This window comes from Pagrus major, chromosome 3 (genome assembly GCF_040436345.1).
Source record: "Pagrus major chromosome 3, Pma_NU_1.0".
Classification (NCBI taxonomy): domain Eukaryota; kingdom Metazoa; phylum Chordata; class Actinopteri; order Spariformes; family Sparidae; genus Pagrus; species Pagrus major.
This window is the reverse complement of record NC_133217.1, coordinates 13,736,751-13,764,057: the sequence shown is the minus strand read 5'-3', so window position 1 is coordinate 13,764,057 and position 27,307 is coordinate 13,736,751. Positions and strand designations below refer to the sequence as shown.

General features: G+C 41.4%; 1 protein-coding gene across 1 annotated transcript in view; it reads left to right on the top strand.

The window, feature by feature from the left end:
- The window catches only part of csmd2 (CUB and Sushi multiple domains 2), a 241,593-nt gene that overhangs the window by 12,459 nt on the left and 201,827 nt on the right, over nucleotides 1-27,307 (top strand). The window contains exon 2 of the mRNA XM_073463092.1: nucleotides 7,612-7,828. Coding sequence (XP_073319193.1) covers nucleotides 7,612-7,828 — 217 coding nt within the window. The remainder of the gene's footprint in view (nucleotides 1-7,611; nucleotides 7,829-27,307) is intronic.

Genomic DNA, 27,307 nt, shown 5'->3' with positions numbered 1-27,307 from the left:
ACACCAACTTACCATCGGGCTATTTAAAATGACATGATGAAGAACGCATAATAGTATCTTCGTTGAATCAGTGTTTTAACAGTGTAAAATGCTTGTGTAGTTTTAGGGACGGGCTGAAATGGTGCAAAAGTGTGTAGGTGGCTCTATGCTGGTGGGTGGCTGGGCTGCAGGTCCTTTTGGCCCGCATGATGATACTGCTGGTTAAATATGACCCAGCTGGAAGGAACTGCCTGGCTCCCCCCTTCTCTCCCTCGCTGTCTGAGAGAACACATGCTCCATTGTGCCTCTTTCCCCAGCCCTGATAACAGTCAGCAACATGCACTCATGCAAGTGGGCATCTCTGCATGCGTGCCTCGTCTTCGTGTTAGCGTGCCGCCGCCTTCTTCGCCGTTTTAATCTCTGGCTACATTTCTGCATGTGGGTGTTGTTTATTTTCTCACCCCACACATTTCATCCTCCAGCTATGTTGCTGTGACAATGTGTTTTTGTGTGTTTTGCGCATGTGTGTCTGTGCTTTAACTATGTGTTGCCATGGGCATCAACCAATTATTGAAAGAATAAATGTTCTCAGCATGTGATGGACACGTGTGCGTGTGTGCATTTACATACGTGTTTGCTTGAGTGTCCTCTCTGTGTGTCTATGCACAGATCATTGTTTTCCTTCACACACTGATGCAGCAGGAGGCCACTCCAAGCTTCGCATTTGCCCCATTAGGGCGACGCAGGCTCCATTTTTCTGCCCTTTTAAGGAAGCAGCATTTACCATTCAGCCCAGTGGAAACAACCTGATGTGGGGGAGGGCTAAGTGCGAGCAAGCCTATCACAAGTGCCTTCCACTGCATTTGGCTTGTCTGTAATGGCAGACAGTGTCGTCCTGGCCCAGACATTAGCCTAATGTATGGAGGCGAGCGGGATCGCTGAGCTCGCCCATTTCCATTTTAATGGCGGCCATCTAGAGGTTAATTCGGATATGATGCGGTCAAGGCGCGCATATGCGCTGACACGTCAAGAGACAAATAGTGGTGCTGAGAGGATCTATGGGGCGGAAGGGTTTATCTTCCCACCAGGGAGGCAGTTACTGGCACAAGCACACACACACATACACACACACACACACACACACACACACACAAACATTTGGTTGTTTGAAGTTTACTCATGGGAAGGGCTATATGTGATAGTGGATAGCTTTGTTACTCGATACCCCAAGGGACGCTTATTTAGTTTGAAATTATTCCATGTTTGCACCACTGGGATGCTCATTTTGTGAGGATATAGCCCCTGATAGACCTCATGTATGAAGGCTTTATGGTTTCTCTTGAGAATAAGGGAAGAGCTGAACTCTGTATTTTAGCTATGCGATGACTTGGAATGGGCGGTTCATGGTATATATCTTAATTTAATGGCTGAGTGCATGGTTCCTGTGGCACTGCCTTACACAGAGGCTACACTGAACATGTAAAGTGTGTGGGCCACTCTGGCTTCCACTAAAGTCATTGAGACTGGCTACACTGTGTGAAAGCAGTGTGCTAGTGGTGTGTATGTGCCGGGGAGGGTCCACTCAACAACTGTAAAAATAGGCCTTTTAGACAGAAATTGGTCATAAAGTGTCTTTTATTTTGTTAAATTAATCTTCTGCTATACAGAAAATGACTCTAGCTGGCAGTGTGGTTTTGAGAGTTTATATTATTACCCTATTTACTGTTTCTGTTCACCTGTGCCCTTTGATTATAGCAGACTGGAGAGATTGCAATAGCAGACTAAATGATAGGGAAATGATTGAAGTACATGAAAAAAATAAAAGATGACCCCTCGTACAGCTTACTAGACATTAACTTACCCATATGACATAAACTCCATGAAAAGTTGAAGTTTCATAGTTCTGCTGGGTCCCAAAACTGAAGACACATCCCCAAAAAAATGAAAGCTTGCCATCTTGTTTTGACCTGTGCCTCACGCAGCCCTACACAGGATGTGCACTGCCAGTTAAAAGTTACATTCTACTGCACATTGCTCTAAAAGCGGTCCGCGGACGTGTTCATTAGCCAAACTGTTAGATATGCTGCACGTGTTATGTTAACAATTGGAGGCAATTTTCTGCTGCATTGGTTCAACATTTTCTCACATTGCATTTATTTACAATAAACACGCTGTGCCATGCAAAGATACGTTGATATTCCAAAGGACCTCTCTCAGACATCAAACAATGAGTTTCATTCTCCTCAGCTGTATTCAACGTGCACTACATAAGGCACTTCTATTATTGACTGCAGGAACAAGATGCTCTCTGCGTCTTTGTCTCTCGTCCAAAGACAAATTTGAATCGTAGATGAGGGGAGCAGACAGACGCAGGGAGGGACAAAGAGAGTCCAGAAAAAGGATGTTTGGGGTTTTGTATTGCGAGTATTGTTTGTGTATTTATGGTATTATGTAAAATGTGATGCTGGGATTATGTTCGCCCAGATGAAATTTCCTCACACCGAGAGTCTAGTCGGTGTAATTGCGACTAAGCAGAGCAAGATATGTGACACTCTACTCACCCAGGGTATTTGGATTACACTCATACATGTGCAGACAACTGATACCCCCGTACGTAGACATCCGTGTGCACACGAAGAAAAACACACCCACGCACACACACACTGCTGAAGCCTCCCTTTAAATAGACCTCTAGGATTCGCTAACAGTGCAGATTAAGCACTATCTTGCTGTGAATGTCACGCTGGCTGTCAGCACAGAATGGCAACGAGATGCAGAAAATAGGTAAAAAAAACCTCTCCCCATATATAGTCTCCCTCCTCTTTCCAACTCATTTACTCCCATTGGCCGTCGCTCTTCCTCTCATTGACCTTCTGACATGTTCTTCCTGGCGCACTCTCAATCCTCCCTCTCTTTGCCTTCCAGCTGCTATTTTTTATTCCCCCCGAGTTCGTCCCTCATCTCACCTTTGCTTCGGTTATTCCTTGCGTCATGTCTTCCAAATCTATTTTCTTATATGTCCATACATTCACTCAGCCAGTCAGACTACAGTACTTCGTGTCTGTCTGTCTGCCCCCTCCCTCCCTCCCTCCCTCCCTCCCTCCCTGCCTCGCTCTCCTCCTGTCTCCTTCCTCCACTCTGAGGGGTTGCTGTCCTGCCGGAGTACAGCACAGTGACCATCGATTCATCAAAGTGTCACCGTGCACTGCTGCGGCTCTGTATGCCCGCTACTGAACAACTGCCCTGGCGAAGCAAACAATATCTCCTACACACAAACACACACACACACTCACACAGGTAGAACCTGGAGTGCCGCTCCAGCAAGGTCGTTGCTCTCCCTGTACACCCGTCTGGCGGCGTGCACACCGGATATGGTCGGTGCCAAGTGGACGCTGCCAGTGGGCTAAGCGGTGGACAACGTATCTGTTGAGCATCTACAGATATCAAGCGTGGTTAACATTCCAGTACAAGCCAATACTAATAGTTCCCATAGAACGTCATAGCAATCTTCCTAATTGCTGAAGCAGCGTATTCGCAGCTGTTCCATATTCATGATGCTTCACCTGAACTTGCACAACTTGAGAAAACATGACCTTCTACTTTGCCGGTGATCCAGTCGGGCTAAAACAGCATGGCCAGCAGTCTGTTTATGGGGTCTTTATGGCGTGTCAGTGGGGTCAGCTGCAGGATGGGCTCTACCCTGCAGATTTACACTGAGGGGCTTCACAGTAGGTCAACAGCTCCCAGCAGCTAATTTCATAATGCACCCTGGGCGAGGCTTAAATAATTCAGCCGAGCCTCGAGTGAAGGATCTACTTAATCAAAGGCTCTGGGTTTTCAAAGAGCAGAGAGAGTAGACTTACAGTACCTCGGTTTACCTCAGCTGCACTTGTTTCTTCTTCTGGTGGTTTTTAATGTGAAAATCAAACTCGTTTTGAATCGGCCCTTAACGCTCACAAGAGTGCATTCTCGAGTGAACTTTGATGTGCCTGTTTTTGTCCGATTCAGGTCTAACCATGTTTTTTTTCACTGAGGATGAAATGTTGCTGGCCGCAGCCAAAAAAGATGCGGCCTCTCTCTAAAAGCACTACCTTGGGTCTTTCATCCCAGATCGTGTGCGTCATTATCGATTTAAGAGTCGGTCACTTGGCACAGGTGCTCGCACTTTGAAAATAGAGCTCTGAGGAGCTCTGGCAGACTCAGTGGTCTTATTCACTGTCATGTTGTTGTTTTTTTTTCTCCACTTAATTGCACCGGTGGAACACGAGACACCTGCTAGCCCGCCTGGTTGATCACCTGTCATATATCAATATGTACAGCACGTCGCTTCTCCTTGTAACACATGCACTCAGATGATATTCAGCTGCGAAATTTATTCCTTTGGTGTCCTTTTTCTTTTCGCAGTAGAGGGTTGTTACACCCTTCACATGTTGAGTTGCCTGTTGGGCCTCAGGAGTCACTGAATCATTCCAGTCTTCTGGCATTTCAATTTGATCCTGAAATTGATTAATAGCAATTCAGTTGACTTAACCACCCTGGTATTGTTTTGTAATTCAGCCAATCCCTCACGCCCTTACTCATTGCCTATGTGCGAGAGGTTCGCAGTCCACTCCGACCCCTATCAAGCTCTGCTATCAGGCCGCCGTATGGGCCATTGATTGGCATTTGTCTGATGGAGGCCTCGTAATGAAGGCGATGATGAGGAGATTATTGACCAGGCTGTGTGTATGAAAATCAGGTAGGAGAGGTGGATTTGGAGCTTTTACCTGGATATTAGTATTGACCTGATGGTAATTGGGAGGGTGGATGCTCACTTGCTGCGCCTACTTAAAGGCTTTAATGAAAAATCAGATGGAGATAGCTCTCGCTTTGTTCTTCTCTCTTGTTACTGGTTAAAGATAAGGATTACACACAGTGACGCAATCTATTCTATGCAATATAGGTCATGTTTAGTTCAGTTTTTTCCTAAGAATTCACTTGCAGCATCATACACCTAACTAAAGAGCCTTCAAGTGGCCGGGGTACAAGTGCTCACACATTAGCATCTTTTGGAAGAGGTCAAGCGCACATGAAGCGCTGACGAGTGATGGCTGAGAGAGGCCCCCGCCTGTTTTCCGGCGAGACAGGACCCCAGGGAGTCAACAGTGGCATGATGGATATACTGTGACTGGAGATGCTATTATCCTCCTGCTGCTGGTGATGTCATCCAGACAGTCTGGATCTTTACTTTCTGACACTATCTCCCCCTTTTCCCTCGCTGGAAAACAAAATGTGATACCGTTTTGCTGTGCAACGTGGAGAAAAGGCTAATATTGGTTCTGTTTGTTTGTGTAGCAGCATGTAAGAATTCATAAACACCCTGATGTGACACAGCCGCTGAAATCTGAAAGGAGACATATTGTGCTCATGGTCAGGTTCATAATTTTATTTTGGGTTACTGCTAAAATAGGTTTACACGCTTTAATGCTCAACAAAACCATCAGTTTTCTCATACCGTCCTGTGCTGCAATGCTGAAACGCTCTGTTTTTGCTCCTGTCTCTTAAAGGCCCCCCTCCTGAATAAACAGTCTGCTCTGATTGGTCAGCTTACACATGCCTGAGCCAGCACCGCTAACAGCAACAGAGCTGCTTCACTTAATTAATTATTACATGCCAAACTGGTCGCTTGGCATAAATTATGCAAATGTGTGACATGGTGATGTATTGTGATGTCACAGAAGTAAAGGCGGGACTAATGATGAGGCTTTCAGGAGGAGTGTTTTCTGTGGGAGAGTGGAGCTCCCTTTGGCATGGACTTTGGGCTTTTTAACTTTCAAGAACACATGATTACATTTACAAGAACATATATAAAAAACACTAAAGGAAAGGAAAAAAATAGATTATTGCTGCAGCAAAAACAGGGTTCACTCGTCTGGCTAACCAAGGATTATCCATGTCCATGCTTAATTTTTTTGTCATTCCACCTCCTTTTCCACTGAATTTTCTTAAACAAAATAAGCTTTTATTTATTCTGGTGTCAAGTAAGACTGAGAGGAATATAAATCGCCCCATTTTTCATCTTTTCTTTTGTCTGTTGCCTTATTACCTGTAAATCCTTTGCTGTCTTTTTTAGACTAGAGTCACATTTTCTGAGTCACAATCAGGACAGATTTGTCGCTTTGGGGTTGTTCCATCTTCACAGAGCCCACACAAAGTAGCGTGGAATCTGTATGTTTCACAAGCATTCAATAAGGGATACACACGTTCCCCCCCGGAGGGATTTAGTTTTACATGTTTCAAAGCATCAATGTGTTTACTGATGATTCTTGTTTTTTAATGCCCTGTTTTAATAAGCTCAAGTAAAATAGCTCGTTCTGATGCGTTGAATTATTCCGCACATTTACACAGTTATGAGCATGGATATAAATGAACAGGAGGAAAAATCATATCTACTGCGATTGTTGCATTGTTTGTGTTGTTGAATAATGTGGGTTATGCAGATAGCAGATGTCCACCAATTATACTCTCCTAATTACATTTTAATCAGGCTGCATTATGATTCAGGTTCGTGAGTGGGGCAAACAAAGGGAACATACAGACCATTCGTATAAATAGCATGTATTCTTGCATGACATTCTAATTTAGTTCCTCTGTGAGTATATGTATTTACTCAGTGTGACCATCGCTGCACTTATGTTCTTCAGCTTAGGGAAATTAATTCTGGACATGCTGCATTCCTCCTGTCTTAGTTCAACAGCGACAACACATGAGGTTATTTATGGTGTGCGATTGTCCAATTTATTCACATTGTATTGTCTTGTCACCGCTCAGTGGCAGGCTGACTGCTGGATGCTTACATTTAGCTGTCTGGAAGAGGAAAAAATTAACTTTAACATTTTTTTTTTTCTAATCCGAGGAGATAAGCATCCTCTTTTAACTAGAGGGCGAAATCCATACATGCACATACAGACTTTTACATCCACAAGATACAAGTGCAGTCACACATCAGTCAACATTAGAGATTAATTACAACTAAATCCCTAAGATTGATTAAAAGTCTCGGCTGTGCTCAGATCAGTCGAAGACAAGTTGTTTAGCTCGGGGATTCAAAACACACACGCTCACAGCTCATCCAGCGCCAGCTCTGCACTGATAGATGGCAACACACGCGCGATTAAAATTCAAGATTGAAGGCCGTACGAGTGGCTGCCGACGAAAATGCAAGACGAGTACAATTAATGTTGTACTCGAGTGTGTCTCTCTCTGTGTGTGTGTGTGTGTGTGTGTTAACTCTCCTGTCCCTTCATCTTCTCTCCTCCAGCTATGTCATGTATTAACGTGGGAACCTATTACTAATGTGGTGAAAGGGCCAGTGTGTGAACAAGTGTGTGACGACGGAGGTGGTAGAGGTGGGGAAAACTGGGAGAGGCTGAGCCATTTAGCATTGCTATATTAATGGCTTATGCTGCACGCTGTAGGTGCTAATGGATGTTGCAGCAGTTGGTGCAAACTGTTTGACTGTGGGTGTGCATCTGAGTGTGTGTGTGTGTGTGTGTGTTTGGATTTGTATAATACTCTGCTCTTGTGTTTATTATGTAGTTTCTTACTCCTTACACCCTTTTAATAAGTGCCTGTTTCCTTTTCTCCTCACAGCTCAGAACTGCAGTTACACACTACACAGTCCCAATGGGACGATAGAGAGCCCCGGCTACCCTTACGGTTATCCTAACTATGCCAACTGTACATGGGTGATTGTGGCGGCGGAGCACAACCGGATACAGCTGGTGTTTCAAGGCTTCGCCCTAGAGGAGGACTTTGACATCTTGTCTGTATATGACGGGCCACCCAGCCCGGGGAACCTGCGGACACGGTAAAGACGGCCCTAAATTATTTCTGTGCATGTGTTGGTTTCTACGCTGTGACTTGAATGCTGCTACACATTTCCATAATATTGTCACGACAACATTTTCTTTTTAAATGTAGTCAACAGTTTGACCTTACAAGAATATTTATAATTTGCTAGGCATTGTCAGTGAAAGGCTGTGCATGTTGCAAGGTTCAAGGTGATTCATTTGTTATTGTATAACACAGGGTTGCATAAGAAAATGAAGGTTTGATTTTTTCTGCAAAACTTGTCATATATTCCTTGATATGGAAATCATTCCTAAAGATTTTAATTTAACAACAACAATAACATTGTAACTCCCAAACTGACTACCATTGATTATTAGACACTTTCAATAAAGGGCATGAAGTATTGATTACATTGTTGGCCTATCGTCTAGATTAATTTATCTGAGAGGGCGTTCTTTTAAATGATCGCAAACATCAACAAGAACAGAGTCAAATCTGTTAAGGAACACAAAATGTCTACATATTCATGCTACTCTTTGTAGTACTAGCAGTTCATGAGAGTTCCACATAGTGCTCATGTCCCACAGGCATAACAGTGGGGGGCAAAAGGCTGAGATCTTGGAACGCTGTGATTTTGACAACAAAAAAGGCAGACAGGGCAAGAAACACAAGCATTCTGACAAGCAGTTTAAACTAACCCCGAGGTTAGTCAAACTTATTTGGAAGAGAAAATGAAAGTGAGCATAGATATTTTTCAAACTGTTCGTTGTAAACATCCATCATAGGGTGGATATACTGTAATGGAGCATGCACGCAGTGAGGGCTTATTAGTGACATTTCAGGCTCACTCAATGGTTTCATCTCCATATAAAGTGGTAGCTAATCAAACTCTTGTTCACAATCCGACCACACATCTCTTGCACCATCAGATTTTGTCACAGTGATGTCACTGTTTTCCCAGATCTCAGCAGCCCGTTTTTTTTGTTTGTTTGTTCTTTTTTAACATTACATATAAGAAACAATTCTGAAAACAGTCAGAAGATTAATCAGTAATGAAAACAATCATTACTTACAGCCCTAGTCCAAGGCTATAACCAATAAAAAAATGTCCAAAACCATTCAATAAGGACCCAGGTTGTAATAAATGTGAAAATGTCCTTTCCAGAGTTATTTGGACTTAAAGGTATTGATAAAGGTAGTAGACTGGAAACTGGAAAAGAACCAAAACTTTAATCAAGACTTTAATCAGTGATGCATTCAGAGGCATTTGAAGCAGATCTGTTGGTGACTAATACAAGACTGACTGTGTTGACACCACGACAGCATCCAAGGTTATTTAATGGGATTCTGGGCACATCTTGTGCTTCAAAACTACAAGCAAAAATGCAATGAAGCTCTCTTGGGTGTGAAGACTCAAACAAACAATTTCTGAATCAACAGACTCATCCTCCTGTACAACTGTCAATTTAACAGCCACAGAGAGAGGGTTGCCTTGTGCTAACATCGAAAAACTGAAACATTGGCTGTCTAGTTTGCAGACCTTCATGCTCACTAAGTTTACACATTTTCAAGCAGTCGGGATTTTAGACGTAAATATGGCTCGGCGAAGTCGCCATCTAATGAGCCAGACTTAATTGTTTAGCTGCAATTAAAAGACACCGAGCTGCTATTCACTGATGCATTGTGTTTCAGGATATTATTGCTCGCAGTCTGAAATCTATCAGACCTCTCGGCAGTCCTTCACTTACAGGCTAACTTAATTAGCGACAATTTCTGAATCTGATCAGTGGAAGCCACACCAAAGCTGCTTTAAATTCCTGTCACCTCCTGCTATGAGCTTTGGCCTTGCAAATAGTTTAAAGCATATGTTATGCAAGCCCCCCGGAGACAGATGAGAGAAATATTCTTAAGGGCTTTAGTTATTGACACTGTTTTGAGCCTCTGCCGGCCTCCCCTCTCCCTCTCTCACCTCTCCTCTGCACCCCCTCCCCTCCCCTCGTCTCTCATTCTGTGCCAGTGGTGCCTCCACTGCATCTCCCTGCAGGAAGCGAATGAAAGAGAGAAGAAAATCCATTATGGATTGGTGTTGCGCTGTTCTCCTCAGCCTTTCTCCTGTTTGGACCTCTGGGCTCTGTTGTATATTGATGCTCCAGCGGGATGGGGGTGGAGGGGTGGGGGGGAGCGTTCCACTCTCTCAGTCTAAGCGCTTTGAAAATAAGTGAGGGGAAAGAAAATGAATTTGAGAAAAAGGAGGGGAAAGGGGGGATTGTGAAAAGAGAGAGAAATACAGAAAAAAATGAAAGAGACGGAGAGGCAGTTTTGAAGAGTTTGTGGGGAACACAGATCTCCTTTAGATTCTGCTCGTGTTGGCTCTGACCCGAACTTCTCTCATTTTGTAAAAGGCATTTTGTAAAAAGTGAGACCTCGAGCTTTATCTATGAGTGAGCTTGGCAGGGCTGGGAATAGGCTGGAAGCAGCTCTCACCTGTCAACAGCAGTCTGTCAGTACAGGCATGTATATTTACACTCCTACACCGCACACACACACACACACACACATTCATATAGGCACATACTCACACAGACAAAGATGCACGTTTGATAATTCAGCCCTCCCTCTCCTCTCATCTCCCGCTCGTGTCAAAAGTAATTTTCTTTCCATCTCTCTTGCCCCTCTCCCTCCGATTTCTCCCTACCTCCCCTCATTTCCTCCTCACCTATTTTTTTAACATCTTATCTCTTCTGCCTGTTCTCCATTTTGTGTTGTGCATGCTGCGTTCACTGGATTTGAGTGGGCTTTCATGTACACCACGCCATAGGTTTCAGAGCTCGGAATATTTCCTTTAATCTCGAGTAGTCATCAAAAATGAATGTTTTGACTCTCCCCATGTTCAAATGATCACCTTTGATTTCTTTTTCAAAGCTGTCGCTTTTCTTCAGATTTGTTTATTTATCCATTAATTTATTCATTGCTGTCACAGCAAAGCAGAGGAAATTGGTGTTTTCGGGAGAATACGGGCTTACAAATCATCAGCTTTATATATGTGCTTGTGTTCCTAAGTATATATGCACCTCGGTGTGTGTTTAGCGAGTGTGTGTACTCCTGCAGCAGTTGCTTTATGAGTCACAGTCCCTCCTTAGGAAATACATACATGAGTCAGTCTGTTACTGCAGCACTCCATTAAACGGCTGATCCCAGCTGACACCTGTGAAGCAGAGAGAAAATCAGGTGTTTGAAATGGGAAAAAAACAAAAAAAACAAAAAGGTATATACAGCGATACGTGCTCCAAATTGCCAGCGCAGGCTGCTGTCGATATTTGATCGCTGTTAATTAAGCAGAGCATTCATTTCCAGAGATGGGGTAGTGATTAAGTGGTTAAGTGCATCTTTCACCCTGAGTGTTGTGGAAGGTATCAATTACTCTGAACAGGGAGAGGTTGAACTGCAGCGAAAACTTACCTCAGGGTGAAATTGGACTGAAGTAGTTCAAACGTCCATGTCAAAGTTTGATCCTTTCCACATATTTGCATGTTTTTCTGTTGTTTAAATTAAGGACATTTTTGGGGGGCCGTACACACTCTTTGAATCTGGATATAAAATTAAACCTAATAAACTTTTTGTGATCATTCAGATGAAGGTGCTCATCGTACCACTGGTTTTATTGTTACTGCAAATAAGGAGTGGCCTGTGTCTCACTCTCGGCCAGCAAGAGATTGTCGTTCTTCTGTTTCTTTGTATTTTTCTTAACTTTAGACACCTAGGCTAGCTGTTTTCCCCTGCTTCCAGTCGTCATGCTAAGCTAGGCTAAAGACATCCAAATTATATCTCTCTACTTATGTAATTCAAAAACACAAGATCAATATTGATCTTCTAATCTAACGCTCAACTTTTAGAAACCAAATGAGATTAATTCCCAGAATCACCAGAAAATCACCAGAATTAATGTTAGCTAGGTACATTTCTGCAAAACCAAAGATAAGTTTTACGTTTCTTTATATTGCAACTTAATGTTTGTTTAGGTTAAATTTTCTTTTTCTCTCTTGTCACAACACTGTGCTTTTGCTCTGGTTAGCATTAGGAAAACATCATGGTTTGGCCTAAAATACCTGTTTAGGTCTCCACAAACACAGCTGGAGATGGCCCGACTGCCTGTGAACAATGTCTGGCTTCTGTTGCCACAAACATGGCTGGAACTTGTCCCAAGTTCTCCTTAAAAATACCCAGTGATGTCATGCTTAAAAAAGTTTTAACAATGTGACCCCTTGTCAAAAATATCCAGTAGTTTCACACTTGGGAATGCCGAAAAGCAGACTCGATCTCGATCGGTCTAATTGCCTATAAGTCCACTACTGTCCCCTCCACCTCCACATGTGAATGTCAGTTAATGTGACCATGATATGGCATGTTTTGTAAAAGTCAATATGTTACATAGCCTTTTACACGTAGAAACTCGGATGTATCTATGGTTTGCAGAATCGTTAACTGTTAATATACCCTGAGGAGAGGGTTGTTAACTTAGCAGCTGACCATTTTCCTTTATAGATTGTTTTCCTATCTACCAGGAAGCAATTAGTTTCCATATATTTAAATAGAATAATAAAATAAAATTGCCATGACTTATTTATCAGCTTAAGATATGTCCTCCTTGACAGTTTTGCTGCCTTTTACTGTTAGGTGAGTAGAAGGTGACAGGCACACCGCTTACTTTGTCTCTTGTGGTGTATGGAAGCAAATCCCCCAAAAATCCAATTCCAAAGAAAACAATAGATGTTTTGAGAAGGGTCCTTGGACAAAAGGAACTTTTTTTCTGTGAATTATCTTGTATTGTAATGGTTATACAACCTTAACATAAAAACACAGACAGGCTAAAAACTAAAAGTGAGCTTTATTAAAATCAAGCCAAAACAGTCCAAAATGCATAAAAACTATAGAGAGCAATGCAAAATAGAGGACAAACAAGAAGCCGTGGAGAACAAAGCGGGAGCACAGGGGACACACGAGGACGGGGGAACAGGCGCAGGAACACAGGAGGTGCAGGAGTCAGAAAACAAACGAGCTGACAAAGAGTGAGGGGGAAACACGGGCTTAAATACATAAGAAAGAGACAAAGACAGGAAGTGGAAAGTCTCATGAGGATATAACTACAAAATAAAACAAGAAATAACTACACCAAAAAAACAAATCGTGACATATCATTACACAACTGTCATTTGGTACTATAAAACCTGTTATGTAAAATGTTAATGTTGAGTGCTCATTCTGTGAGTCAGTTATTGAACCGCAACCTTTTTTCAAAATAAGAGACCTTGAGATTCACATTCATTCACTCAGGGAACAACACAGCCCTTAACTGATAGTTTATGCTTGAATGCATCAGTTGAACAGACCGTTTTCAAATGGCCAAACTGCATTACCCCACAACAATAGCGCAACCTGAATATAAATTTAAACAATTGTTGAATATTATAAAAAAAGGTTGGTAAAGTATGCATGAATTGCAGTTGCAATTGTTCTTTAATTTCCCCCCTGTCTGTCCTGTCAAAATTGTCAGTGCTAGCAATGGCTAATTACATTTTTAATAATTCAGACAAATGACCAGTTCAGTGATTATCTGGTCATTTATCTGCTGTAAAATTAATATTATGGTACTTTGTCCCGGACAACAGTAACCCTAGTGTCCTGGGTTAAACACAGCCTGTGGTATTGGAGCACAGTAGTCACAGAGACCTCCCCATGACTGAAGCATCAGCCAACTTGACCTCAAGCAAGAACTGAACCTCTACCAGCTCATTCACTGTCACTCTATACGACAGCATACATTTCTAACTTGTAAAAGGCAATCTTTTTTTCACTTTTGTGTCACATTTCACCTTGTAACTGCCAATTGGGGAAAACTGAGTACATTTCGGCAGAGGGGAAAAAGCTATTGGGGAGTGTGAATGCATCGCTCTCCACATGCCTTCCTCTCAGTGATGGAGTGATGGAACGGAGGGACTTAAGTCTGGCAGTCTGACAGAGGCGGGGAAGTGAGAGGGAGAAAGAGAGAGAGAGGGAGGGAGGAGAAGGAGGCGTGGAAGGGACAGATTTTCAGCCTGCGGGCTCGATAGGACCTAAATAAGGAGCACTAGTGCATGGTGCTGGGAGTGGCATTAACACTACAGTCGGCCCTCGGTGCTGTGAGGTTGGGGTGTCACGACATGAGTTTGTGTGTGGATGTGTGTGTGTGCTCAGACTGTGCTTACAGAGCGGGATCTGGTGTGTGTGTACAGCCCATCCCAGCAAGCTGATTCAGTGTCAACAAAATCAAGGTTTATTGGAATACAGATAAAATAAACACCACACTCACAAACACACACTCTCAGACACACACGTTTTTAAGCACAGAGTAAATGGCAGTGGGCTGGAAAACTGTTTGCCCTGTAATTTCTCAGACGCGTCAGGTTTTTAGAGATGTTTCTGCTTTTTGGCAGGCACTCGAGAGAGCACAAGTGCTTTTGCTGTATATGCATGAGAGGAAAAAAAATATTATAGGCGCTTTCATATTGCTTCAGCTTGTAGTTCAAAGTTTTTATGTGAGCGTGTATTTTCTATCTAAAAACAGACCACGAAAGCAGACTGTAAAAGGAATACTGCCAAATGTTTGGAAGATTGTCTGAACGGTCAGATGCAGATCCTTTAAGCGACAAAATACCCAGACAGAAACACGGCTTAGATGATAATCAATTAATTGACTAATTGGTTGTCAGAAAGTTAATTGAAAACAATTTTGATTGCTTGAGAAACTGAAGTGAAAATGCCAGACAGTTTCCCAAATGTGACGATTTGCATATTTTCCCTCTTTTATATGTAAATCAATTATTTCTGGATTAGAAAATGTTACTTTGACAAACCAAAAAGCAACTCGAGTCAGGAAATTCGAACATTTTAGAGCCTAACTTATTACATGAACCTGCATTAACTAATCTCTTTGTCCGTGTGTAAGCTGACATATTCAGCTTTTAAACCTATATATATGACAACAGACCATGGAAGTTGTTGTTTGCATGATCCCGTTGAAATAAATCTAAAACTAAAGCCATAATCATTCCTTTTGCAGTGGAAAGGTAAGGCTTATGTGTTTGGCTCCAATGCTCCAGCATGTTGTACAGTAGGCTTGTAATGAATTTGCTGCGTTTAATGCGAGGCAAGTCATGGTTACAACGTGTGGTGGCAAAGTGAAGTAGAGGAGTAGAGAAGCTTTTTATGAAACAGTTGAAATAATTTTATCAGGCATTGTGTTTTATTGACTAACACAGCCTTTAGCTTAGGTTGTACAGCTTTTAGGGATATGAAGCATTCTTAGATAATCTAGAAAACAAGCAAAAATAGAATGTAGGCACTGGGGGAGTTGCAGATCAAACTATTAAAACACTTTTGCTATCTGCTCATTAAAATGAGAATATCTCAAAAACTGAAACATGTCCATAGTTTGAACAACATATGAAGGATTAAGAAATATTTTGTTCATGATTCTACATTCAAAATTGTGTTGGATCAATATGTTTTGTGCATTTGGTAAAATTAGATTTGAAAAATGTCTTGTTGATTATTATGGTTAAGTGACTTACATGACCTTTTATCTTAGGTTGTATGGATTTTAAGTATATGCCACAGTTGATGAGGACCCAAACACAAGACACACAATGGCAGGCAGGTTGAAAACAAAAAGCGAGCTTTAATAACAAAGCTGTTGCCCAGAATCCAAAGTTCAAATTGCAAGCAACAAAACTGTCAAAGAGAGGCTGCGGCAAAGAGAGATACAAAAAAACAAAAGAAGTACAAACCAGAAGCTGGGGGAACACAGGCAGGAATCCACAGAGACACCGTGGACAAAATAGACAGACTGACAAAGAGAGAGGGAAAGACAAGAACTTAGATACATAAGAGAGAGAAGACTAATACATAGGGTAACCAAAAAAGTGGGAAAACAGACAATGATAGGAAGTAGAAAGTAAAACATGACACACTAGGATGTATATACCAACATAAACCAGGAAATAAATACACCAAAAAACCCAAACCGTGACAGGATATGACGCATATGAAGATATGCTGCAAGAAATGACATCACAATAAGCAAAAATGTCTATGAAGGCACTGGTGGACCATTTCTATTGTTCAGTTCAAAGGGATAAGTTGATATGACAAGCCTGTTAGCAAGCAGTTGCCTTTTTTCCAGCAGATATGGAAAAACATTTGCCTTTACTTAGAGCCATTTGTGTTTATGTCTACCTAATGAATGTAAGTCTGTAATTAAATCTCCAAGTAGTTTTTTTTCCTCTCCCTACCATTTCCTGAGTGAAAAATAAAGCTGCTAAATGCTCCACTATATGTTCACCAGCTAGTTTATAACTTTGATAGCTTAGCTGTTTGGTGCCGGGCGTACAGGCAGTTTCAGAGCTACCTGTTGCATTGAATCTATTGTTAATCTAAAAGCATTTATTATATCTGGTGAAAGATTATTTAAAAACCTTCTGATTTATCAATAATGTTAAATATTGTTGGTTGCAGCTGCGCACCAAAATCATATATGCATACGCAGATCATTGAGTGCAATATTCTTTGATATATCTGCAGTTGTACAAAAATGTAACAGGTTTTTATTACACTGGTGATCCACAGCATTATTTTTCTATCATATTTCTTTTAAATGATACCAGCTGCTTACATAAAAGGAGACAATTGTGTATTATTTAACGTTCTGAAACACTTGTATTGAGCTCCACAGCAGCAATAATTTCTCATTTTATCACTTTTAAGTTAAGTCACCTACAGAGACACCGTAATGGAATGCTAGCATGGGTCTGTGAAAATTCACTCTCCTCCTCCCCTCCCTGCATCAGGTGTGTAAGTGTGCACCCCAGTGTCATACATACGTGAGAATGAGTTCAGTGCTTGAGTCAAGCTTGTAAAGAGTCAATGTCTGCGGGTCACGGTGAGAGTGGGCGACATACAACGGCACTTCCTGCCACGGCGATAATTCTTCTTCTGTGAAGGCCTCTGCCATCAATCTCTCACGACCTATACTTTGGAAAATGACTCCAGTACGTGAAGGCTGCGGCGGACACGTGTTCAATGCGTGTTTGTATACACATGTTTCTTCTTTGTCCGCTCATCCCGAGCTACATGTGCGTCAATGCGATGAGTATCGAAATGAAGGAGGAGTGTTTGATTGAGTGTGTATGTGGGAGGAATATGGCTTCAAGGCTGCAGGGTTTTATTTGTTTGTGGTTTGTGGTCATGATTGAGCACCTTATTCACCAGCATCCACACAACACATACAGTTACATGCGCCATATGTAGATTTTTTATTTTTTTTCATACGCTCCACCCGACATGTGCGAGCAGACACATTGACGCAAGCAAACACGCATACACACGCACGCTGTAGGATTTATGGTTCCTTTGAGTCCTGTGCTGTTAATGGAGAGACTGCCACTTATCAACGCCAGCTTTAACGACAGTCCGCTAAAAACAGGGGGAAGAGTGATAGTTTGTTTTTCATCATCTCGTGCTGGGAAAAAGTGAAACGATGTGGAGATTTATGACATGTGCTCACCTGTGAGGCAGAATTATTAGGCCCTGTAACCCCAGATTAGAGAAATAATCAACTAGATGGCTGTGAATTTATATCCTGCATCCTGTGTATCACTCATTGTGCGTACTGCTATTGACAATCTCCCATCCCCGGGCCTATCAATGTTCTTAACAGGATACACTTCAGCAGCGGCATGAGATGAAATGTTTTCCCGCAGAGATAAAAGATTAGATATGCAGTGCACCCTTCAAAAAGATGTGTCGTTTGTCAGCCCTTGTGTGCTTGTGCCGCACGCTCCTTTGAGACGGAGGAAGGCACCAAATGTTTTTGAACCTTCGGAGATGACAACAAGATCACTAAGAATAGAGGTATAATTTGCCCGTGCAGTGTGACCAACTCACATTTTAGCTATGTGTTCTCCACAAATAAATCACATGACTATAGTTTTAGCCTTGAGTTCATAAAATGTCAATAAGAACCTTAAAGTTGAGCTACGTAGTTTTGGAAAAGAAATTCAAACTCAGAAATGTACTATTTACAATACTAATGAGGTAATAATACAAGCTCAGAAATATTTATTTTGTCCATAACTGAATAAACAAGCTGTTCTCAGAGGAAAATAAGGTCTGCAAAAATATATTGTTTGTATTTCCCAGACCCTGCCACCTTCCTAGCTACAAAGTAAAACAGTATGAAATTGTGTTGTCCTTAAAGGTCAGTTTGTGTATTCAATTTATTGTCATGAAAACAAAGAGAGTTTCAATAAAGATCTTTCTCTTCTGATTCGAATCTATCCTCCAAAACTACATATTGCGCCTTTAATTCTTGACTATAAGGAGATTGTGTGTGCGTATTATGTTAAAATGAGAAACTTGGAATTACTGTAAGTCAAATAATATACTGGTATCACAGCAGTTCGGTGCAAGAAACTGGTAAAAACATCCTGATGTGATCAGTGATGGATTATAAATTAGTACATTTACTCAAGTACTGTACTTAAGTACAGCTTTGAGGTACTTGTGCTTTACTTGAGTGTTTATCCATCTTTATATCTTTACTTTTAAGTATGACTTTTGGGTATTTTTTCAAACACTAGATGTGATGTACTGCTGCTTGGATTACCAAGGACTGATTTTGTTAGAAAGTGTTGATAGATAGATAGATATGGTTAGAACAGCAGCAGAGGCTCAGGATTGCTGCCCACATGTGAAATATTTCCAAAATTAGACTTGGCCAGATCCAATATACTGAGTCAGTAGCTATGTTTACATAGACAATATGACTGAAGAAATCTGGTTAACTGTTTGCATGGGATGGAATAAACACAACAAAAGAGATGTTATGTCATGCATTCATCTTCCTCGTTGGATATTTGATCCCCTTTGCCATGTTTGATCAGCTCCATGTCCTGATGATGGATGGATGGATGGAAAAATAATCAGGTTATATTGTTTACATGGGACAATTTTTATTTTCAAAGGTTAATGAAAAGGTTTAAACTACCCTTCTGTAGCCAATGATGTCTTATTGAGAAATTTTGGGGAGCTACAGGTCATACAATTAAACCTGCAGCAACTTTATACAGCTAAAGTTTGACATTTTTATTCTGAATCCTGCTCATATGAACAGGAAACATCAATGTGCAAAGTAATAGCCCCACAATAAGACATTATGATGAATCCAAACAATAATTTGTCATATATTTCCCGACGATATGACATGTTTGGATATATGTTAAACAAAGGCACACATTGAATTTGTAAATTGATAAACACCACCTAACAAAGGGATGGTGGGAGGTGGATTTAATGCTTTTCTCTCTGCGGAGAATTCATTTTGTTGATTTGCATGACAACTTATGCAAATCATGTCAGTCACAATTTCCAAATTACAATACCTAAGGCACTGTGTAACTCGTGAGTGCGCATGTGCAGCAGCTGAAACATGTACAGCATGTTGTCTGGATTTATCACAGCCAAAGGGGGAAGAGCAGACTGGAAGCAGGCTTGTCATTGATGTTTTTCACTGCTTGCAAGACTTCTCTTTGTTTCCAGTAATTTTGAAATGATGAGCTATAATAAAGTGGTGTTTATAATTTACAACAATGATGATACAATGACTTGACAATCTGTAATTTTCGTGGAAGAGGGAAAATTCTGAAATGAGAACCGTGTCTGTTGTGCCAATATTTCACATTTTGGATAAAGAAGGTGGTGGAAGCAAAATCTGGTGACTGTTTAGAATTAAAATACACAATAATCTTCCTCGCCCATGGAGTAACAGTCGCTATGTCATATTGCTGTATGTATATGTGGCTTGTCTCTCCATAGATTAAAATGCCAAAAAGTAATTTACCATTGCTCTAAACGGAGGCACCACTAATCTACAGTTCATCAGTTTATCTGATGAAAAAAAAAGCTACTTTTGCTTCTGTGTTTATTGCAGTGATTCGTTGTTCAGCATTTGATATTCAAAGTGTCAAACTCAAGTCATAGGAAATATGCTTGTGCTGTTAATACTTAATACTGCCTCTGAAGCATATAAAAATGTTGATGTACACATATCATATTCATGCACTCAAGCACTTTCCAAACATTCATAAACATCTCTGCAGCCTTAAGTGTTTGTAAACATGACAGTGATAAGCTGTAAAGTGCTCTTTCATTTCGATGTCCCTTCATCCAAATAATGTAAAACGTTCTATCGTTTTGTTGTCACGTTTGCTGTTAATCATTTCTTGCTTGGAAATGTAACTCAAATATCTGTTGGTCCAATATTGGAAACAGATTATATTTGTTTCTTTGCCTGAGTTCCTGGAGACAGCCTCATGCAGGGCATGGTAGTGACTTGGCTCCTTCAAATAGTGTTTTCCTCCGTAAGAAAACATCCAAATTTAACATAAATATGCCTGCAAGCAGTGATTCCAGGAGAAAAACAAAAACACATCAAGCCAAGCTCGTAGCGCGAGGGTATGATGATGACTTCTCTACCTGCTGAGCAATTTCAGTCACGACTGGAGGAAGAACCTGCAGACCTCCTCCTGTTTGTGCATTCACTGCCAAATATGTCACAGGCAAATAGGGTGAAATAAATGATCTATGTCTGCCAGCGAAACTGCAGGAATATTAAAGCTATTCAGTCATCACTGTGAGAAACCAATCAATAAGCTACTAGCTGTCTGGGACATGTAAGCAATGTTATAACAGTCATCAGGGCATGGACTTGAATATTCCCTTCTCATCTTTGGATTTTAACCTGCCAATCTGGGATAACATGTCAAGTGTGAATGCTGTATTGCGATTGGGATAAATGAAACATTCATTGTTTTTTAAACTTAAACCACAGTTTTCACAAATTCAATGTTTTTCTAATCTTTCAAATTCTCTTTTTATACTCACAATAGAAAAATCCTAAAAGCATATCTTTACACATGTAAACTTTGTAGAAGAAAACAGCCGACAATATATTTGACAGAAGTACTTTTACTTAAAGCATCTTTATGTAGAAATTAGCATTTTGCGCGATTTGGCGCCCCCCACAGTTTCTGAGTGCAACACCACTGTCGTAAATACAAATCCCAGGTCTGACATAATGTAGGTGTTGAAAACTTGTATGTTGAAGTAAACATGTATGTAACGCTGTGATCCGACCCTCTCTCTGAAGTTACATACAGTAGTGCAGAAACAAGAGAAAACAGGGTGGAGTGGCTGAGACAGAGACACCAATTATACTATATATATCATATTGTTGGACTGTAATTATAGATGTATTATGTTCGTCACTTTAATGCTGGTAGACGTGGAGGTAATTTGAACCACATGATGTGTTTAGATTTAATCTATTATAATACAATTTCATAATTTATTAGCTGATTTATATCCTGTATTCGTAATCTGAAAAAGTACATTTACCACTGAGATATAGTGGAGTAGAAGAATAAAGTAGCAAAAAATTTAAATACTTAAGTATAGTACAAGTGCCTCAAACATACTTGAGTTAATGTACTTTCATACATTTCACTATTGCAAGTTGGTCTTGACATAAAAAAAAAGCTTTGTTGATGTTTCAAAAGGTTCAAGAGTTACTTTCCAAAATGCAAATCCACATTTGGACGTATGTTGTTATTGATCTCAGTCAAAGTACCAATTTTCAGAAAAATGTGGTTCTTTGTGTGGCCACAAACTCACATGGCAGAACAGAGACACAAACCAAAAACCAAACAACAGAAGGACAGCCAACAAAAACAATATGGTGGCATGGACCCTTTGGTATTTTCCCCCCTGTAACCACACGCCAAAAACAGAAGAAATACATTCCCTTTAGCTGTAATCTATGGGACCGTGAAGCACAGACGTTCTCCTTGTGCACCATTTGTTTCCTGGCTTAGGCAAATCCCCGGCATATTTTTCCATTCTGTGTTGATTCTACTGGATTTTTTTTTTTTTTGTTTTCTTTCCCCTCAGTGTTGCTGCAGTCACGTTTTTCTTCCTTGATTTCACCCTTTCCCTTTGTTTTTTCTCGTTCATCCCTTGGAGACACAGAGCATAGCAGTCTAATTAGTTATCCAAACACCTTGTGAAACGTGATAATGGATAAAGCACACATATTGTGCGCGGGCACTCGCGCGCATGCAAATACGTAGACACAAGGCGTGCCGTGTCAAAAGGATTTGCCTGGCATGTAATTAGACGCTTGTTGCATGTGACCAGTTGCACTTGTGATTATTTAGTTATTGGAAAGGTGAAGGTTAGCGCCCCGTAATCTCCTGTAAACATACTGCCATCGATTTCATCGTAAAGGAATCAGTTGATAGATATACATGCAGTGTCACAGAGATGGACTAAAATAGAACAGATGTATCCGTTCTCCATGCCAAAAAACACCTCATTTTTGGGGCATTAATGTTGGGATCTACAAGCAGAGAGGGGCTTAAGGAGAGACCATTGACCGCATACGGAAGCAAGTCCAATGTCATATAAGTAACTCGGAACGTCTGAGAGCCTGCAGCTAATTCTACATCAGTACCAGTGCTGTACTTCACTAACACACACACACACACACACACACACACACACACACACACACACACACACACACACACACACACACACACACACACACACACCACTGCCCCTCTCCTCCCTTTCCTCCTCTCTCTTTTCCCCTGCTGTCTTCCTCCCTCTGCTGCTCTTTGATCATCTTTGCCACGGGAATGAAAGAAGAGCGACGGGTAGAGAGTAAATAGCATTGGTTGGGCGCTCCATCGGTCACTGTGTCCCTGTTAGCCCTGCTGGCTAATCAGATCTACTGCCCAACCTTGTTTTGGAGTTTATTAGTGGCATCCCTCTGCAGAGCGAGGGAGAAACTGAAGATCACAGCGAGAGCGAGAGGGAGGGAGAGATAGAGGAGCAAAAGATAAAATGTTGAATAGAGATTCAGAGCCTGATGCAAACTCTTTTGAAGAACCCTCGACGGCTTAGATTCAACTCCTTGTAGTGCAGGTCTGCTCAGTGCACACACTGTACAAGCAAACATGCTACTTCTTCTTGGAGTCGATACATGAACAATCGATGAATTACACACTACATGACCAAAAGTATGTGGATAACTGGTTGTTACTCCCATATGTGACTGCTGGAAATCTCATTCCACAAACAATAGGCTTTAATATGCTGTTATAGTACCATACACTGCTCCGGAAAGATGTTTCACAAGAGATTTTACACTCAGGCTGCAGGGATTTGCTCTCATTCAGTCACAAGAGCATTAGTGAGGTCAGGTACCAATGTCATTCCAAAGGTGTGTGGATGAGATGAAGGTCTAGGATCTCAAAGCAAACTCAGAGAACCAATTGTGCGCCGACCTGGGGTCTACTACTGTGATGTTGAAACAGGAACTGTTGCCACAAAGTTAAAGTCAACAACTGTCTAAAACATCATTGTATACTGTCGAAAGGTTTTCTTTTTTTTTTGGAACTAAGCATGAAAAACTAGCCCATGGTCCTAGAATCGCTGCCCACATCTCAAATTTATTCAGGGGTTCAAACAGGTCTGGTGGTTTCCCCGTTGGTGGGAATCAGAGCGCTGTTGGCAGGATTTAGATTGTTTACATTATCTTTGACGTTCACCTTAAAAATGAAAATTCTACTCATCAACATGCTGATAGAAAGAGCTTCACAGCACAACAGCATTACAGCATTCTCCTAAACAACTGAAGTAGATGGGGACTACGAAAAACGGCTCCATACAGCTAGTCCAGCGTCATCCATGTCTCTGAAGCCCTGAGATACTAGATTGGTTTGAAAAGACACTGTTGCACCCTTTTAAATGCCCAAATCTTCTCTGTAGCTATTTATTCAGAAGCGATAGTGGCACTCTGTCCAAAGTGGATGCATAAGCTTCACCATGCATCGAATGTGTAAATATTATTTTTTCAAATCAATTTGGGTTTTCAGGGCTTCAGGAGACTTGGGATACTCTGGATGAGCTGTATGGGGACTTGTTTTTCCCTGTCCCCATCTATTTCAGTTGTTTAGGAGAATGCCGAAATGCTGTTTTGCTGTGAAGCTCCAGAAATGTTGTGTAGACCATGAAACATCACCTGCGGCATTTCCATCGGCATGATGGTGTGTAGATAATGACTGGATTTTCATTTTTTTGGTGAACCTATCCTTTAGCTATAGGCACCTAGCTGAACCATCGGAAATAGCAATGGAGAAAAAATTGCAACGGAAAAATGGCAACAAAAATGCATGCGGACAGTGGTGTCCACATACTTTTGGCCATATACAGTCGTATAGAATGAGACAGATGGGGAAGATAAGTCACAGTGAGAGGGAGAAAGATACAGTTAAGAAGGAAAAGCCTGGTGAAAGAGGGATTGGGTGTGTGCTATACTAAGTGACATGCGGCTGGGTTTGATTAAATAACATAACCTTTAAATCTGAGAGATTCCGGGAAAGGAAACATTGCTCTTGGCTACCTCGTGACACAAGTGCACATTAGTGTTTGGTTTGTTTTCCATTCTCATCTTGCTGCAGTCCTCGCACCACCACACTTAGCCAATTCTGTCTTTCAATGCATCAATATCTTGACGCTTGTTAGTCTGACTCATCAGCACATTATTGTGTGTTATGTAACCTGTTTATCTGGGCATGACTGGACCTTCATGCTACTACTGTTGCTCTTGTTTTTTTTTTTGTTTGCATGGAAATGAGTCTTTACACAACAACTGCGATTCCTAATACAGCTAACAACAGTAGCACAATGACAATCAATATTCATTTGTGCAGCACATTAAAAGCTGCTTTCAAACACCCTCTAACCTGTGATAGCTGTACATATTTTATTTTTATTTTTATTTTTAGATCTATATTTCTATTTTATTTTATATTCTTATATTTCTTATTTCTGTCTGGACAGAGGGAAACACAATTTCAATTCTCTGTATGTCTTGTACATATTGCAGTTTTGACAATAAAGTCGACTTTGAACTTTGAACTTTGAACTTTGATAAATATTTCTCAGAAAACAGATAATAGACAGTATAAAACAGCACCTTATAATGGCTTCTTACAATACAAGACAGATATTTAACTAATTATGAAAAATGCTGATGGCTGTATAATGTTTGTGTTCATTTGTGTGGGATTTCAGTTGTGTCTCTTATGTCTGTCCTCTCTGTCCTTGATCATTTACTTCACCCATGTGTGTCATAATTGTTCCATTTACTCGTCGCACACACACACACACACACACACACACACACACACACACACACACACACACACAGGTGCAGGCACGTAAACAGCAACATTTCTCGTGGCTACCACTTAGCTTTGTCACATTCCTAGGGGCAAGAGAGTGGCACAACATTGAATTAGTTTTATTTTATCCCTAATTGTTTTCTGCCTGAGGATTATTGCAAAGCGATTTGTGCGGAGCAGAGGGAAACACAGTGGACGTGTGGACGTCACCTTGTTTCATTTGTCAGCCTTGATTTGTTTGCTGTAAGTGTAATTGACTTACGTCTCCACAAAGGGCGGAACGAATGAACAAAGAATGCAGCTCTCTTTTTACTTCCTTACCTCCGCTGGCAGAGTCTTCGTGTTGTCCATGAGGCTTCTAATTATGGAGCTTTTAATGAAATCTATCAGGTCCATAAACGCACATCTGTCAGCAAAACGACATGTTGTGAAGGATTGAAGTATTTAGATAACTATCTAAGCACTATGCATAGACTTGCAAAGGGGATTGTGCAGACTTCTGTGCTGCCTCACAGGTATCCGTGGTGTTGAGCAGATGCAGATAGCATCAGGGCAATGTAATACACTGTTAATGGAGTGCAGATCGCTTGGAGATAAACCAGTCACATCACTCACTCACTCACTGACCGGCAGACACTCCAGGGGGAGTAAAGTTGTGTGTGTGTGTGTGTGTGTGAGCCATAACTCCATACAGTACTTACTCCAACCCTGAGGTGTAATTAGATTCAAGAAACAGATATAATTTAAGACGATGGAGCATTTATCTCCGGTAAAGCCACTGGCGCACTCTTCCAAAACTCCTCCACTCATTTACACGCACGCATCCTTTAATTTAGCTGCCGATGACTATAGCAGTTCTGCACGGCAAATGACAACCAATCAGTCCTGTGTTGCCACCCGTGTCTTTTTACGGCCGCAAAAATGAACACAGTTGATGAGTAAGGCTCTCCATCACTGTCCTGACACTCTAAATGATTCACTTGTTTTCACCGTTTGCATTGGTTCTCTCTCTCGCTCACCCGTGTTTGTCTCTCCGCTCAGGAGTTCACGTCCCATCATTTGCTGTTTTAAGTTTTCATATTTTGTCTCTTTTTCGAACCCCACCCACACACACACACATGCACACACTTCTATTCAGCTGTTCCTATTTTCTCCGGTGTATTTCATCTGTTCAAATCTCCTCAAGTCACTGCAAATATTTTTCTCCACCCACTCCTACCTTCTTCTTCCTCCTCTCACCTTCCTTCCCACTCTGCTTTTTCATCATGTATCAGCCTCTCTCCCTCACCGACTCCCCCCACCTCCCCTTCTTCTTTCTCTAGAGACACTGGTTTGTTAATGACTTCACTGCGGTTTGTCTCTCAGTTGGCGCTGACTGCGGTTGATTATCTCGCCATCAGCATTCGGCGTCAGAGACATCTGAGAGACTCCCCCACCCTTGCTGTTCAGCCCGCGATGCGCAAATACCTTTAGATGTCACGCGCGGATGAATATTAAGACAGACGGAAGGAATTAGCCTGCTCTATTCAAAAAGATGTCAGTCTTGTTTGAAATATTGATGGGCTGAGGGATCTGTGGGAAGCTGCGTATGAGATTTACAAATTGTAGCCGCCTCCAGCGATGTTCACCTTTTGTTGTGTGGAGCTGCATGGGTTCTGGACTAATATGATGGAGATGGAGAGGGAAGAGCCAAAACTAGCAGAGGAAATGAAAAAAAGTGGCTCATTATTACGCACACTTTTAATGTTATAAGCATGTCAGAGGTTGTAACGTCTTCCTCTCCTGCAGAGCTACTTACCACCCTGATTATTGGTTACACGTTCGCAGGATTGCAGATTAAATAAGAGGAATCCAAATTGAAATCGAGAGAGCTGAAGGCTAGCCATAAAACTCTATCAAGGCCAGATCACGCCCTTGGGCAAAGTGACGCGGTACATTACAGCTTAGCCAAAGGAAAAGGATAAGACGGCTGATAGAAATACAGTGTAATTGCTTGTGAAAGTCTTCCTATTAGTCGGAGGAATCAAATCGTTTGTGTGGGAACAGGGTGACATTTTAACCTCCACTAGGCTCCTCGGTCAGCTTCTTTCACTGTTAAGCAGAAACAGTGATGAGTCATACACTGATACACACACAAACACACACACACACGC